The sequence below is a fragment of the Crinia signifera genome, chromosome 7 (assembly GCF_055691185.1).
Source record: "Crinia signifera chromosome 7, ASM5569118v1, whole genome shotgun sequence".
Lineage (NCBI taxonomy): Eukaryota > Metazoa > Chordata > Amphibia > Anura > Myobatrachidae > Crinia > Crinia signifera.
The window spans coordinates 141,540,967-141,556,174 of NC_139223.1; the positions used below are offsets into that span (position 1 = coordinate 141,540,967).

Consider the following 15,208-nt stretch of genomic DNA (forward strand, 5'->3'; position numbering starts at 1 on the left):
CCAGTTCAGTTCTGATGTGACTTTGAGGGACTTGTATGTGAGACACCCCCATAAATGATACCATTTCAAAACTGCACCCCTCACAGTATTCAAAACAGCATTTTGGAAGTTTGTTAACCCTTTAGTTGTTTCACAGGAATTAAAACAAAGTGTAGGTGAAATTTCAAAATTTCATTTTTTTTTGCAGATTTGCAATTTTAATACATTTTTCTAAGGAACACAGTACATTTTACTAGAGAAATGTGACTAAAAATTGATTCCCCCAATTCTTTTGTTTTCATAAATATCCTATATGTGGCCCTAGTGTGCACGTTGACCAAACCACAGGCTTCATAATAGAAGGAGCACCTACTTGATTTTGGAGCCTCCTTTTTATGAGATTATTTCTTAGGCACCATGTAGGTTTCTAGGCACCATAAGATGCTAAAATTAAGGAACCCCCCCACAAGTGACCCCATTTTGCAAACTACACCCCTCAGGGAATTCATCTAGGGGTATAGTGTACATTTCAAACCCCCAGGGGTTTCACCAATTTTGATACAACTGGGCAGTGAAAATGAAAAATTACATTTTTTTACACAAAAATGCAGTTCTGGCTCAAAATTTTTCATTTTCATAAGGTATGAAGGAGAAAAAGCACCCCAAAATCTGTGCCCCAATTTCTCCCGAGTATGGCAATGCCTCATATGTGACCAAAAAATACCAGTTGGGTGCATGGCAGGACTCAGAAGGGAAGGAGTGATTTTTGGTGGTGAAATGTTGGTGGGTGCTATGTCGCATTAGCAAGACCCCCAAAGCACCAATACAGTGGAACCCCCCCACAAGTGACCCCATTTTGCAAACTACACCCCTCAGGGAATTCATCTAGGGGTATAGTGTACATTTCAAACCCCCAGGGGTTTCACCAATTTTGATACAACTGGGCAGTGAAAATGAAAAATTACATTTTTTTACACAAAAATGCAGTTCTGGCTCAAAATTTTTCATTTTCAGAAGGTATGAAGGAGAAAAAGCACCCCAAAATCTGTGCCCCAATTTCTCCCGAGTACGGCAATGCCTCACATGTGACCAAAAAATACCATTTGGGTGCATGGCAGGACTCAGAAGGGAAGGAGTGATTTTTGGATTTTGCAGCTCAGATTCTGGTGGAATTTTGGTGGGTGCTATGTCGCATTACCAAGACCCCCAAAGCACCAATACAGTGGAACCCCCCCACAAGTGACCCCATTTTGCAAACTACACCCCTCAGGGAATTCATCTAGGGGTATAGTGTACATTTCAAACCCCCAGGGGTTTCACCAATTTTGATACAACTGGGCAGTGAAAATGAAAAATTACATTTTTTTAAACAAAAATGCAGTTCTGGCTCAAAATTTTTCATTTTCAGAAGGTATGAAGGAGAAAAAGCACCCCAAAATCTGTGCCCCAATTTCTCCCGAGTACGGCAATGCCTCAGATGTGACCAAAAAATACCATTTGGGTGCATGGCAGGACTCAGAAGGGAAGGAGTGATTTTTGGATTTTGCAGCTCAGATTCTGGTGGAATTTTGGTGGGTGCTATGTCGCATTAGCAAGACCCCCCAAGCACTAATACAGTGGAACCCCCCCACAAGTGACCCCATTTTGCAAACTACACCCCTCAGGGAATTCATCTAGGGGTATAGTGTACATTTCAAACCCCCAGGGGTTTCACCAATTTTGATACAACTGGGCTGTGCAAATGCAAAATTACATTTTTTACACAAAAATGCAGTTCTGGCTCAAAATTTTTCATTTTCACAAGGAATGAAGGAGACAAAGCACCCCAAAATCTGTGCCCCAATTTCTCCCGAGTACGGCAATGCCTCACATGTGACCAAAAAATACCATTTGGGTGCATGGCAGGACTCAGAAGGGAAGGAGTGATTTTTGGATTTTGCAGCTCAGATTCTGGTGGAATTTTGGTGGGTGCTATGTCGCATTACCAAGACCCCCCAAGCACCAATACAGTGGAACCCCCCCACAAGTGACCCCATTTTGCAAACTACACCCCTCAGGGAATTCATCTAGGGGTATAGTGTACATTTCAAACCCCCAGGGGTTTCACCAATTTTTATACAACTGGACAGTGAAAATGAAAAATTACATTTTTTTACACAAAAATGCAGTTCTGGCTCAAAATTTTTCATTTTCAGAAGGTATGAAGGAGAAAAAGCACCCCAAAATCTGTGCCCCAATTTCTCCCGAGTACGGCAATGCCTCATGTGTGACCAAAAAGTGGCAGGACTCAGAAGGGAAGGAGTGATATTTGGATTTTGCAGCACAAATTCTGGTGGAATGTTGGTGGGTGCTATGTCGCATTAGCAAGACCCCCAAAGCACCAATACAGTGGAACCACCCCACAAGTGACCCCATTTTGCAAACTACACCCCTCAGGGAATTCATCTAGGGGTATAGTGTACATTTCAAACCCCCAGGGGTTTCACCAATTTTGATACAACTGGGCTGTGCAAATGCAAAATTACATTTTTTACACAAAAATGCAGTTCTGGCTCAAAATTTTTCATTTTCACAAGGAATGAAGGAGACAAAGCACCCCAAAATCTGTGCCCCAATTTCTCCCGAGTACGGCAATGCCTCACATGTGACCAAAAAATACCATTTGGGTGCATGGCAGGACTCAGAAGGGAAGGAGTAATTTTTGGATTTTGCAGCTCAGATTCTGGTGGAATTTTGGTGGGTGCTATGTCGCATTACCAAGACCCCCCAAGCACCAATACAGTGGAACCCCCCCACAAGTGACCCCATTTTGCAAACTACACCCCTCAGGGAATTCATCTAGGGGTATAGTGTACATTTCAAACCCCCAGGGGTTTCACCAATTTTGATACAACTGGGCAGTGAAAATGAAAAATTTAATTTTTTTACACAAAAATGCAGTACTGGCTCAAAATTTTTCATTTTCAGAAGGTATGAAGGAGAAAAAGCACCCCAAAATCTGTGCCCCAATTTCTCCCGAGTACGGCAATGCCTCATGTGTGACCAAAAAGTGGCAGGACTCAGAAGGGAAGGAGTGATATTTGGATTTTGCAGCACAAATTCTGGTGGAATGTTGGTGGGTGCTATGTCGCATTAGCAAGACCCCCAAAGCACCAATACAGTGGAACCACCCCACAAGTGACCCCATTTTGCAAACTACACCCCTCAGGGAATTCATCTAGGGGTATAGTGTACATTTCAAACCCCCAGGGGTTTCACCAATTTTGATACAACTGGGCAGTGAAAATGAAAAATTACATTTTTTTACACAAAAATGCAGTTCTGGCTCAAAATTTTTTATTTTCAGAAGGTATGAAGGAGAAAAAGCACCCCAAAATCTGTGCCCCAATTTCTCCCGAGTACGGCAATGCCTCACATGTGACCAAAAAATACCAGTTGGGTGCATGGCAGGACTCAGAAGGGAAGGAGTGATTTTTGGATTTTGCGGCTCAGATTCTGGTGGAATGAATGGTGGGTGCTATGTGGCATTAGCAAGACCCCCGAAGCACGGTGAAATTATGAACCTAATAATCCATAGATGTGTGGTATAATTTAAAACACTCCTTTATACATAGGCCGGGTTTGTCGGGGCAAGTGTCACACTGGAAAATAGTTTGCTTTCTTATTCCCTTTTTATAGCAAACTTTGCACCTTTTTTGTGTCCTGCCCTTTTTTCCAGTGGAGGGGATTTCATCAGGAAAATGCTGCCCTGGTACAATACGGGGGCCAGTACTAGAAGTACTGGGGCCCTCTGCCTGCTGGTTCCCAAATATTAGGCCCTTTATGACTTCCTCTTGAAAGTGCATAAATGTCCCCCTCTGGCCGGTAGAACGGAATAGCACGTAAGCGTTATACAGTGCCATCTGGATGATATACACGGCCAGCTTCTTGTACCAGATTTTTGTTTTCCGCAGGGCACTGTACGGCTTCAGTACCTGATCTGAAAGATCCACTCCGCCCATGTACCTATTGTAATCCAGGATACAATTAGGTTTTGAGGTGTGGGTACTGGTACCTCGTACAGGGACGGAGGTGGTACTGTCTCCGTGAATTGTTGTCAGTATAAGGACATCCCTCTTGTCCTTATATTTGACCAACAACATATTTTCGGTGGATTGTGCCCTGCTTTCACCCCTTCTCATTACTTGGGCAATGTGCGTTTTTGGGAGGCCTCTTTGGTTCTTGCGCACAGTACCGCAAGCTGCTGTACCTCTTGAACCAAGGGCCTTAAACAGGGGGATGCTAGTGTAAAAGTTATCCACATAGAGGTGATAACCTTTATCCAGGAAGGGGTGCACTAAATCCCAGACAATTTTTCCACTAACACCTACGAGGGAGGGGGGGCATTCTGGCGGTTCAATTCTTGAATCCTTCCCTTCATATACCCTAAACCTGTGAGTGTACCCTGAGGTGCTTTCACACAGCTTATACATTTTTATGCCATACCTTGCCCTCTTACTGGGAAGGTACTGGCGGAATTTAACCCTTCCTTTAAAATGTATAAGGGACTCGTCTATGCAAATGAATTTATCTGGGATGTACATTTCTTCAAATTTGGCACTGAAATGATCAATGACCGGCCTGACTTTGAATAGCCGGTCAAAGGTGGGATCATCTCTGGGTGGGCACTGTGCATTATCGTTGTAATGCAAAAATTTAAGGATCGTCTCAAATCGAGCCCGGGGCATGGCCATACGGTAAAATGGGGTGCTGTACAGAACATCTGTACTCCAATATTGCCTAATTTCTGGCTTTTTTACTATGCCCATATGAAACACCAGACCCCAAAACGTCATCATCTCTACTGCATCTACAGGGGTCCACCTAGCAAATGATGACGTGGGGTTTTGAGCAATAAACTGCTGGGCATATAAATTAGTTTGGTCCACCATTAAATTTATAAAATCATCAGAGAAAAATAATTTGAAAAAGTCAATTTCTCTGAGACCTGTGGAATCAAATTGGATTCCTGGCATGGCCAAAAACTCAGGAACCTGGGGCTCAAAATTGTCTGGTGGTGGGGTCCATACGAGATCAATTATTGGGGGGGGGGTCTCAGCTGCTCTACGGGGGCGTCTTTGAGGGGGTCCCTCATCACTAGAGGAGGAAGAGGAGCTTAAGATGAATCCTTCAAATTCCCCGCTTGCCTCACTGGCTGTGTCAGAGTCAGAGGCAAGCATGGCATATGCCTCCTCCGCTGAATACATTCTTCTGGATGACTGGGATGACATTTGGGATGACATTTGGGATGCCATTTTTATTTTTGTGTTACTGGTAGTGAAATGTTTCAACACGTGTATAGTGTAGGGGGGGGTACAAACTTTATTTCAACCCAGGGGGTATGTAGTGTGTAGTGTGTATGTAGTGCAGTAAAAAAATACTTTATACAAAAAAAAAAAATTGAAGGGGTTAAAAAAAAAAAAATTGAAGGGGTTAAAAAAAAAAAAAAAGGTCCTGCGCCAAAAACTGAGCACAGATGTTGGTCAGTAACGTCCGTCACTGAACAGCGCTCAAAGGCAACAGGAATTTGATCAAAAAAAAAAAAAAATAGATCAACCCTGTGCCGAAAAAGCTGATCAGTGATGTACGTCACTGATCAGCGCACAGTGGCCACAGGACACCCACAAAATCACAGTGTGTGTAAAAAAAAATTAAAAAAGACCCCACAGCACCCACAAAAAAAAAAAAGGTGATCAGTGATGCGACACTGATTACCAGTGAGGGGCAGCAGGTGCACAACCTTTGGTGCAACTGACAGTGCAACTGGCAGCAACTGACAGGTATATATAAAAAAAAAAACCTCTGCACCCCCAAAAAGTTGCTGATCACCTCAGATATAGTGATCAGCACAAAAGGCGGACACAAAATTTAGCACTCTCTATCACTCTCTGTCACTATCTCTCTATCTCTCACTATCTATCACTCTATGACACTGCAGCAGCAGCACTGACAGTTATATATATGAAAAATAACCCCTGCACCCCCAAAAAGTTGCTGGGGGTGCACAAAAGGGGGGCAGCAGACACAAAATATAGCAGTCTCTATCACTCTCTGTCACTATCTCTCTCTATCTCTCTATCTCTCACTATCTATCACTCTATGACACTGCAGCAGCAGCACTGACAGGTATATATATATATATATATATAAAAAAAAACCTGCGCCCCCAAAAAGTTGCTGATCAGTTAATTTATACTGATCAGCACAAAAGGGGGGGCAGCAGTCAGTTATATAAAAAATATATAGCACAATCTGTCACTATCTCTCTATCTCTATCTCTCTCTATCTCTCTATCTATAACTATATCACACTGCAGCAGCACAAAATATAGCACTCTCTGACACTATCTCTCTCTATCTCTCTATCTATCTCTCTCTATCTATCTCTCTCTATCTAACGCTATTACACTGCAGCAGCACAAGTTCACAACACAGGAAGTCACAAGTAGTAACAGGATCCAGGAAGCATCCAGCACACTACAAGCAGTGATGAAGCAGTGATCAGGTAAGTATTTTGCTCGGTTCAGGTCAGTATACTGCGGCAGCTAGGCACAGTGACCGCACTGCACGCAATTCCAGACCGGAATGGCGTCTGCAGTGCAGTCACCGTTAGTTTAAATCCCCCTCCTTGGCTGTGATTGGTCCGTCGGACCGACGAACCAATCACGGCCTTTGGGGGCGGGCGGGGTGAGGTGGGGTGACACCAGTGTCACCCTTACACCCCGCGGTGATTGGTGCTGTACTTTACAGCACCAATCACCTCCGATCGCGTGTCACCGGCGAACGTTATTCGCCGGTGACATAGAAAACGCTGTGAATGGCTGTTCACACTGAACAGCCAATCACAGCGATCGCCGACGGGGGGGGCGGCATCGCAGCCCCCCCTGGGCATGCAGGGACATGTCTGCTGTCAGGGACAGCAGACATGTTGAAACTGTCACCGCGTCTATAGACTCGGTGACAGTTACAAGCCATGACGTACATTTACGCCATGTGTCGGGAAGTACTTCCCGACCATGACGTAAATGTACGTCAAATGTCGGGAAGGGGTTAAATAAGATCATCAAAGAAAATGTAATTATATTGCTCATGTATGCACTTAGGAGAGGCTTATGGGCTGACGTTTTGTGGTACAGTAAAAAGAATCAACAGGTTCAACTATTTCACACCATTCTATTGCATAAAAACAACGAACAAAGAAATCTGGATAAATATTTAATATATAACAAACATTTGTGCTTATTTACCGGATCAGCAAATTACAATTGCAAATGTCTTAGCTGTAAATAATAAACTATATATGAAGGATTACCTGTGCACAGCAATAACGGAGGTGAAGAGCCGCGGACTCCCCGATACCACGTTTGTAAATATAAACTCAAAGCGCGTGTTGTTGCATTTTGTCAGTATGTAGAGTGCTTCGGTCTGACCGCGTAGTTTCTGTTGGTAGATAAAATATCTGAAATGTCAAACACAACACAGTAGCAAGATCCTTCAAATCAATACTTATGGGGCCTACACACTTGATTTGACTAATTGCTTAGAAAATGCCCCTACATCGCTCTGTGTGTAGGGGCCATAGCAATGCGTGGCCCCGAGCGGCGCTATTGGCCGGCAATTAAGATCCAGCTTGCTGGGTAAATTTAGTTCGATCACCTGTCAGGGCCGGTGTTCTCCCTGGAGAACACTGGCCCTGACAGATCGTTCAGCACACAGCGTAGACACATCACTATGCAGCACTTTATGCTGAGCGATCTAGCATTGCTCAGCAAAATCTGTACGTGTGTAGGCCCCATAAGGGGATCAATTATAGCTGGATGCAATGGTCTTCTGAAAGTACCCAGAAACAAATATCTGGGAGAAGCGTACCAACAGTATGTGCTGAATCGGACTTCCATTAGATGCATCAGCTATAAAAATGGAGTATTTGCTCTAGTTGTATATCTGGTGTACCAATGTGTCCGCACTAAAGGCCCATACACACTAGAAGATTTTCATTTCAAAAGACTTTGCCAAAATCTCTGAAAGATGTATCTTTTACCAAAGTAATGCGTACACACTGAGCTATTTTCCCCAAAGAGCAAGAGATTTTCAGGAAGCGAAAGTCTTTGCTGAACATCTTTCATATAAAAGGCGATTTACATAATGGGCGGGGTTTGAATTACAAGGGTGGGAGCAGCGGCTATTTTATTCAGTGCATTACTGTTCTTGGTGCATGATTCAGAACTGATTGCTGGGCTGCATATATTGGGAGCCCAGCGATCAGGTAAACTACACCTGCTCCGCCCTGACCGGGCAAAATGCCACCCATGTGCACGGCAAAATTTCATTTGCAGCTGTGCACGTAGGGAGAAATCAATTCAAAATATACATGGGGGGGGGGGGGGGGGGGGGGGGCAGTGGCGGCGGTAAAATATACATTACTGGCCTGCAACAAATGTAAGGCATGGCTTTGTAGGACAGGGGACTATGCACTCCATAATGCCCATTACACATATACCACATACCGTAATGCCCATTACACATATACCACATACCGTAATGCCCATTATACATAATGCCACACACCGTAATGCCCATTACGCATATGCCACACACCATAATGCCCATTACATATAATGCCACATAAGTGTCGCTTATCTACATGCTCATTGCTAGGGTTTTCATGCACGGTGCCAGGGGTAACATGCACGGTGCCAGGGGTAACATGCTATGTGCACTGTATCCTTGCCCCGCAGTCTGTCCCTGCCTGCATCAGTAAAGGAGACCGCCGGGCAGAGCGGTGGGGTCATCCAACTGTCTAAGAGCAGGTCCATCTGTCCGCGACTTGCAGCCAATCAGGCGACGGTGGCTCGCGAGTTGCAAGCAGGCGTGTCATTCGAAATAGCTGCACAGCGGATGGTTGGACCTGCTCTGAGACAGCCGGGTTTACCACCACTCTTCCGGCTGTCTCCTGTAAAGATGTAGGCAGGGACAGACACAGGGCAAGGTGAGCGGATGTTCCGCCTCCAAAATGGACTGACGGAACACAGTTCTGCCCCGTTCCATCTCAATTTAACTCATGGTGGGCAGTAATGCCAGTAATATATACATTGCTGGCATGTGCCAGCAATGTATATATTACTTGCTTACAATTGTCATTGGTGCTCAGTGGTGCCAGTAATATATAGATTGCTGGCATGTGCCAGCAATCTATAAATTACCGGCTTATAAATGTCATTGGTGCCCAGTGGTGCCTAACATATACATTGCTGGCACATGCCAGCAATGTATATATTATTGGCCTAAAAGAGAAAACATTGGTGGCCGGTGCTGCTCAGTGTGGAGCAGGATGCAGGGAGGTGGGGGGTGGATCAGCTGCATGCATCTGTGGCCGGGCCCAGGCGGCAGAGAATAGACAGACCCGTGTGGACATAGCACGGGTGAACAGTGGAGTGGGGCAGGGCAGACCAGCGCGGCAGCAGACAGGGTGAGACAGGCGGGGGAGCAGGGCTCTTCACCAGCCAGCCGCCGAGCAGCAGCAGCCAGCCGGACGAGTGAGCGGGGCAGCGAGGACAAGTCCAGGAGGGTGAGTATGACAGGTGAGGCGGCACGGGGAGGGCAGCGGGGCGTACCGGCGGGCTGAAAGTGGTTAATCACTTTCAGCCCGGCAGCGTACACACACAGCGATGATAGATGGAAAACCATCCATCATCGCTGGATCAGCTGGTAAAACCAGCAGATGAAAGACCTTCCTAGCGGTAATGCGGGAGCGCCCATCATCCCTAGTCGGGGGTCGCTGGCCCATACACACTAATCGATTTTCAGCAGAAAATCGGTCAAAACGCCTGTTTTGACCGATTTTTAGGTGAAAATCGTCAAGTGTGTATGGGCCTTAAGCCTACAGCTGGGCATATACTATCCTATTCAATTATCTGGCAGATCATTTGTCCAATCTGACTGGTTGAAATAGAAATCTGGTAATGCATGGAAGCAAATGACTCCCATGTTACCCAATTTGTTTCTCGGACATTATTATAAACAGGAATTTGATACTTTTTGTATGTACCTTTTTTTTGCTTTTTATGTGTGGATGACTTTTGATCTGATCTGGCCTATTGGACTGAGGAGATTACAGCCATTGTTTGTGGGCACAATTTTTGATGTACTGACGGTTTTCATTTGGCTACAGACTCCTGTTTATTGATATATTTGTTGACACTTGCCATGAATTCAAAAAAGCTAAATAATTGATTCCCGTGAGGATCATTTATATGGCCAGTCAGAGCAATGTTGGCAGAAAAATCTTCTTCCATTTATGTTCCATACTGCATTCTCCCTGCACTGTCCACAATGTCTTTGTGTATAGCTCTTGTAATTCTCACTGGAATCAATTATCTCTTTTTAAAGCACCAGAATAGACTTCTTGCTTCTACAGTCTCTTTTGTATGGATTGCTCCTGAGACAGAGCAATGTGGGCTGACAGCTGCTCTACCCAGATACCAAGCATGAAGACATTTCATTAGCAGGAAAAAGCAAAGTGAACCACAGGCCGTGCAAATGGTGCACTGCACCGGGGCCCCTGGGGAGTAGGGGGCCCATGGAACACCCAGCACACAATGGATTATCTGCAGCGCCATCAACAAGGTAGGACTAGCCGTAGGCTGCAGTTTTCAGTTTTTATTTTTTTTAAAAGCCATGTACCCACGTGTAGGAAGGGGACAGAAAGTAATGAGGAATGGATACTCAGAAAAGCTGGTGAGTGAAAACTGAGTGGCAGGGAACATTAGTCCACTTGATTAGTTGTTGTGGAACAAGAGGTTTCAGCATACTTTCGCTATATATGGAGATCATGATGGGACTTGTAGTTCCACAACATAATTAGATTCAGTTAGGTTACAGAGTGGATGTCAGATGATACAATATTACTTGTGAGAGGGGAATGTGTGTGTGTGTGTGTTTGGGGTGGGATAATCACCGACACACAGAGGGGAATGTGGGCGAGGGGGTCACTGATACACAAAGGGAATGTGGAGGTCACATACACAGATGGGAATTTGTGGGAGGAGTCACATGCAAATGTGGGGGGATCATTGACACACAGAGGGGAATAATGGGGGGTATCACTTAGAGAAAAACGGTGATGTGGGGATGGGGCACAAATAGAGGGAAATATATAATGTACATGACAATTTGTTGTGCACTATGGGATAAGTTCTCGGACCCATGTATTATAAGCCAACAAATGTGTTTCCTGGGACTACCCATCAGGGATTCTGCTTCCCGAGCCTCAAATCACCAATAAATGCCGACTTACGGTGTTAATTGGTTAGCCCCGGAGAAGTAATTACCCACGGCCAATCTCCGCTGGGAAATTGTACATACCCAAAAGCAGCTATGAGATCTGAATAACCCCCTATGTTTGTATATTTCATTATATTGGAAAGTATAGGGCACTGCACAGCTCCGTACAACTTAGACGACCTCCGGTACTGACAATATAATAAACTAATACCAGAGGAGGCTGCGGGTGAACGATATAGTGCATTTACAATGAATGATGTCATTAACAATATCGTTCAGTGACGTCACTGGCATTCGTACCTCATGCAGGTAATGTTCTACATAGCCAAAAATGACCTTCATGAACAAACATCCGTGGGGTACATTAATGATGCACGCATTACTGACATGCAGCATGCACACTAGACTTTTTAAAAATAAATTACTCAGAAGTGGCCTTTGGAGCGATATCTTTTAAAAGTGAATCTAGTTTGTATGTGGCTAAAGACTAACTTTTCCTTTACTAGGTTAGTCAGCCACATCCCCTCCAACCCAGAGAGATATTTTCAAACTTTATGTAAATCGGACTGGAATCAGGAGCTTTATGGAAATGTCAGTAAACAGTGGTACTTTCATTTAACCCCTTCCCGACATTTGACGTACATTTACGTCATGGTCGGGATGTACTTCCCGACACATGGCATAAATGTACGTCATGCCATTTAACTGTCACCGCGTCTATAGACGCGGTGACAGAGGGACAATGTCTGCTGTCCCTGACAGCAGACATCTTCCCTCATTGCCCAGGGGGGGCAGCGATGCCCCCGCCCATCGGCGATCGCTGTGATTGGCTGTTCAATGTGAACAGCCAATTACAGCGTTTTCTGTGTACCGGCGAATAACGTTCGCCGGTGACACAGGGATCGGTGGTGATTGGTGCTGTTAAGTACAGCACCAATCACCACCGGGTGTAAGGGTGACACTGGTGTCACCCCACCTCACCCCACCTGCCCCCAAAAGGCTGTGATTGGTCCGTCGGAACGACGGACCAATCACAGCCATTACACCACATAGAAAATACCGGAGACAGCTCTGCAGCCGCCATTCCGGTCAGGAACAGCGTGCAGAGCGGTCTCCGTGCCCATCTGTGCCCTATACTGACCTGATCAGCGTTGGTGGCATCCGTGCTGCCAGCTCCTGTGACTTCCTGGTGCGAGTGTTGCTGCTGCTGCTGCTGCAGCAGCGTCATTGTGTCAGAAATTGTGTGTTATAATTTTGTATCTGCTGCCCCCTGCTGCCCCCCTTTTGTGCTGATTAGTAATAAACTAACTGATCAGCACCTTTTTTGGGGTGCAGGTTTTTTTTTTTTTTTTTATATATACCCTGTCAGGTTGCACCCACAGTTGTGTGCCTGCTGCCCCTCACTGCTAATCAGTGTTGCATCACTGATCAGCAGTGTTTTTTTTTTTAGGGTGTTGTTGGGGGGGTTTTTTTAAATTTTTTTTACACCCACTGTGATTTTGTGGGTGTCCTGTGGCCGCAGAGCGCTGATCAGTGACGTACATCACTGATCAGCATTTTTGGCACAGGGTTGATCTATTATTATTTTTTTTGATCAAATTTCTGTTGCCTTTGCCTCATCAGCAGTTTTTTTTTTTATTTTATTTTTTTGGAGACTGCTGTGGGTTTTTTTTTTTAAATTGTTTTTACACCCACGGTGCTTTTGTGGGTGTCCTGTGGCCGCTGAGCGCTGATCAGTGACGTACATCACTGATCAGCATTTTTGGCACAGGGCTGATCTGATTTTTTCTTTTTTTATTAAATTTCTGTTGCCTTTGCCTCATCAGCAGTTTTTTTTTATTTTTATTTTTTGGAGACTGCTGTGGGTTTTTTTTTTTAAATTGTTTTTACACCCACGGTGCTTTTGTGGGTGTCCTGTGCCCGCTGAGCGCTGAACATCTGTGCTAAATTTTTGGCGCAGGAGCTTTTTTTTATTTTCTTTTAACTTACACGTGTTAAAGCACTACATACACACTACATACCCCCCGTTTTGAAATAAAGTTTGTACCCCCCCCTACACTATACACTACACTTAAAAATAATAAAAATGTCCTAATCATCGCAAAGACTGTTTTCAGCGGGGGAGGCATATGCCCTTCTTGCCTCTGACACCAACACAGCCAGTGAAGTAAGCGATGAATTGGCATTTGTCTTAAGCTCCTCTTCCTCCTCTAGTTATGAGGGACCCCCTCAAAGAAGCCCCCGTAGAGCAGCTGAGACCCCCCCCCCAATGATTGATCTCGTATGGACCCCACCACCAGACAATTTTGAGCCCCAGGTTCCTGAGTTTTTGGCCAACCCAGGAATCCAATTTGATAGTACTGGCCTCAAAGAAATTGACTTTTTCAAAGTCTTTTTCTCTGATGATTTTATAAATTTAATGGTGGACCAAAGTAATTTATATGCCCAGCAGTTTATTGCCCAAAACCCCACGTCATCATTTGCTAGGTGGACCCCTGTAGATGCAGTAGAGATGATGACGTTTTGGGGTCTGGTGTTACATATGGGCATAGTTAAAAAGCCAGAAATTAGGCAATATTGGAGTACAGATGTTCTGTACAGCACCCCACTTCATCGTATGGCCATGACCCGGACTCGTTTTGAGACGATCCTTAAATTTTTGCATTACAACGATAATGCACAGTGCCCACCCAGAGATGATCCCACCTTTGACCAGCTATTTAAAGTCAGGCCGGTCATTGATCATTTATGTGCCAAATTTGCAGAGATGTACATCCCCCAAAAATTCATTTGTGTAGACAAGTCACTTATACATTTTAAAGGAAGGGTTAAATTCCGCCAGTACCTTCCCAATAAGAGGGCAAGGTATGGCATAAAAATGTATAAGCTGTGTGAAAGTACCTCAGGGTACACCCACAGGTTTAGGGTATATGAAGGGAAGGACACAAGAATTGAACCGCCAGAATGCCCCCCCTCCCTCGTAGGTGTTAGTGGAAAGATTGTCTGGGATTTAGTGCACCCCTTCCTGGATAAGGGTTATCACCTCTATGTGGATAACTTTTTACACCAGCATCCCCCTGTTTAAGGCCCTTGGTTCAAGAGGTACAGCAGCTTGCGGTACTGTGCGCAAGAACCAAAGAGGCCTCCCAAAAACGCACGTTGCCCAATTACTGAGAAAGGGTGAAAGCAGGGGAATATGCACCGAAAATATGTTGTTGGTCAAATATAAGGACAAGAGGGATGTCCTTATACTGACAACAATTCACGGAGACAGTACCACCTCCGTCCCTGTACGAGGTACCAGTACCCACACCTCAAAACCTATTTGTATCCTTGATTACAATAAGTACATGGGCGGAGTGGATCTTTCAGATCAGGTACTGAAGCCGTACAGTGCCCTGCGGAAAACAAAAATCTGGTATAAGAAGCTGGCCGTGTATATCATCCAGATGGCACTGTATAACGCTTACGTACTATTCCGTTCTACCAGCCAGACGGGGACATTTATGCACTTTCAAGAGGAAGTCATAAAGGGCCTAATATTTGGGAACCAGCAGGCAGAGGGCCCCAGTACTTCTAGTACTGGCCCCCGTATTGTATCAGGGCAGCATTTTCCTAACGAAATCCCCTCCACTGGAAAAAAGGGCAGGACACAAAAAAGGTGCAAAGTTTGCTATAAAAAGGGAATACGAAAGCAAACTATTTTCCACTGTGAAACTTGCCCCGACAAACCCGGCCTATGTTGAAGGAGTGCTTTAAAATATACCACACATCTATGGATTATTAGGTTCATCATTTCATCGTGCTTCGGGGGTCTTGCTAATGCGACATAGCACCCACCATTCATTCCACCAGAATCTGTGCGGCAAAATCCAAATATCACTCCTTCCCTTCTGAGTCCTGCCATG

At 44.9% G+C, this 15,208-nt stretch overlaps 1 protein-coding gene across 1 annotated transcript in view; it reads right to left on the bottom strand.

Annotated features, from left to right (window-relative positions):
• Positions 1-15,208, bottom strand: part of BBS5 (Bardet-Biedl syndrome 5) — a 41,258-nt gene that overhangs the window by 19,211 nt on the left and 6,839 nt on the right. The window contains exon 5 of the mRNA XM_083153888.1: positions 7,330-7,457. Within this exon, the coding sequence (XP_083010014.1) occupies positions 7,330-7,457 (128 nt within the window). The remainder of the gene's footprint in view (positions 1-7,329; positions 7,458-15,208) is intronic.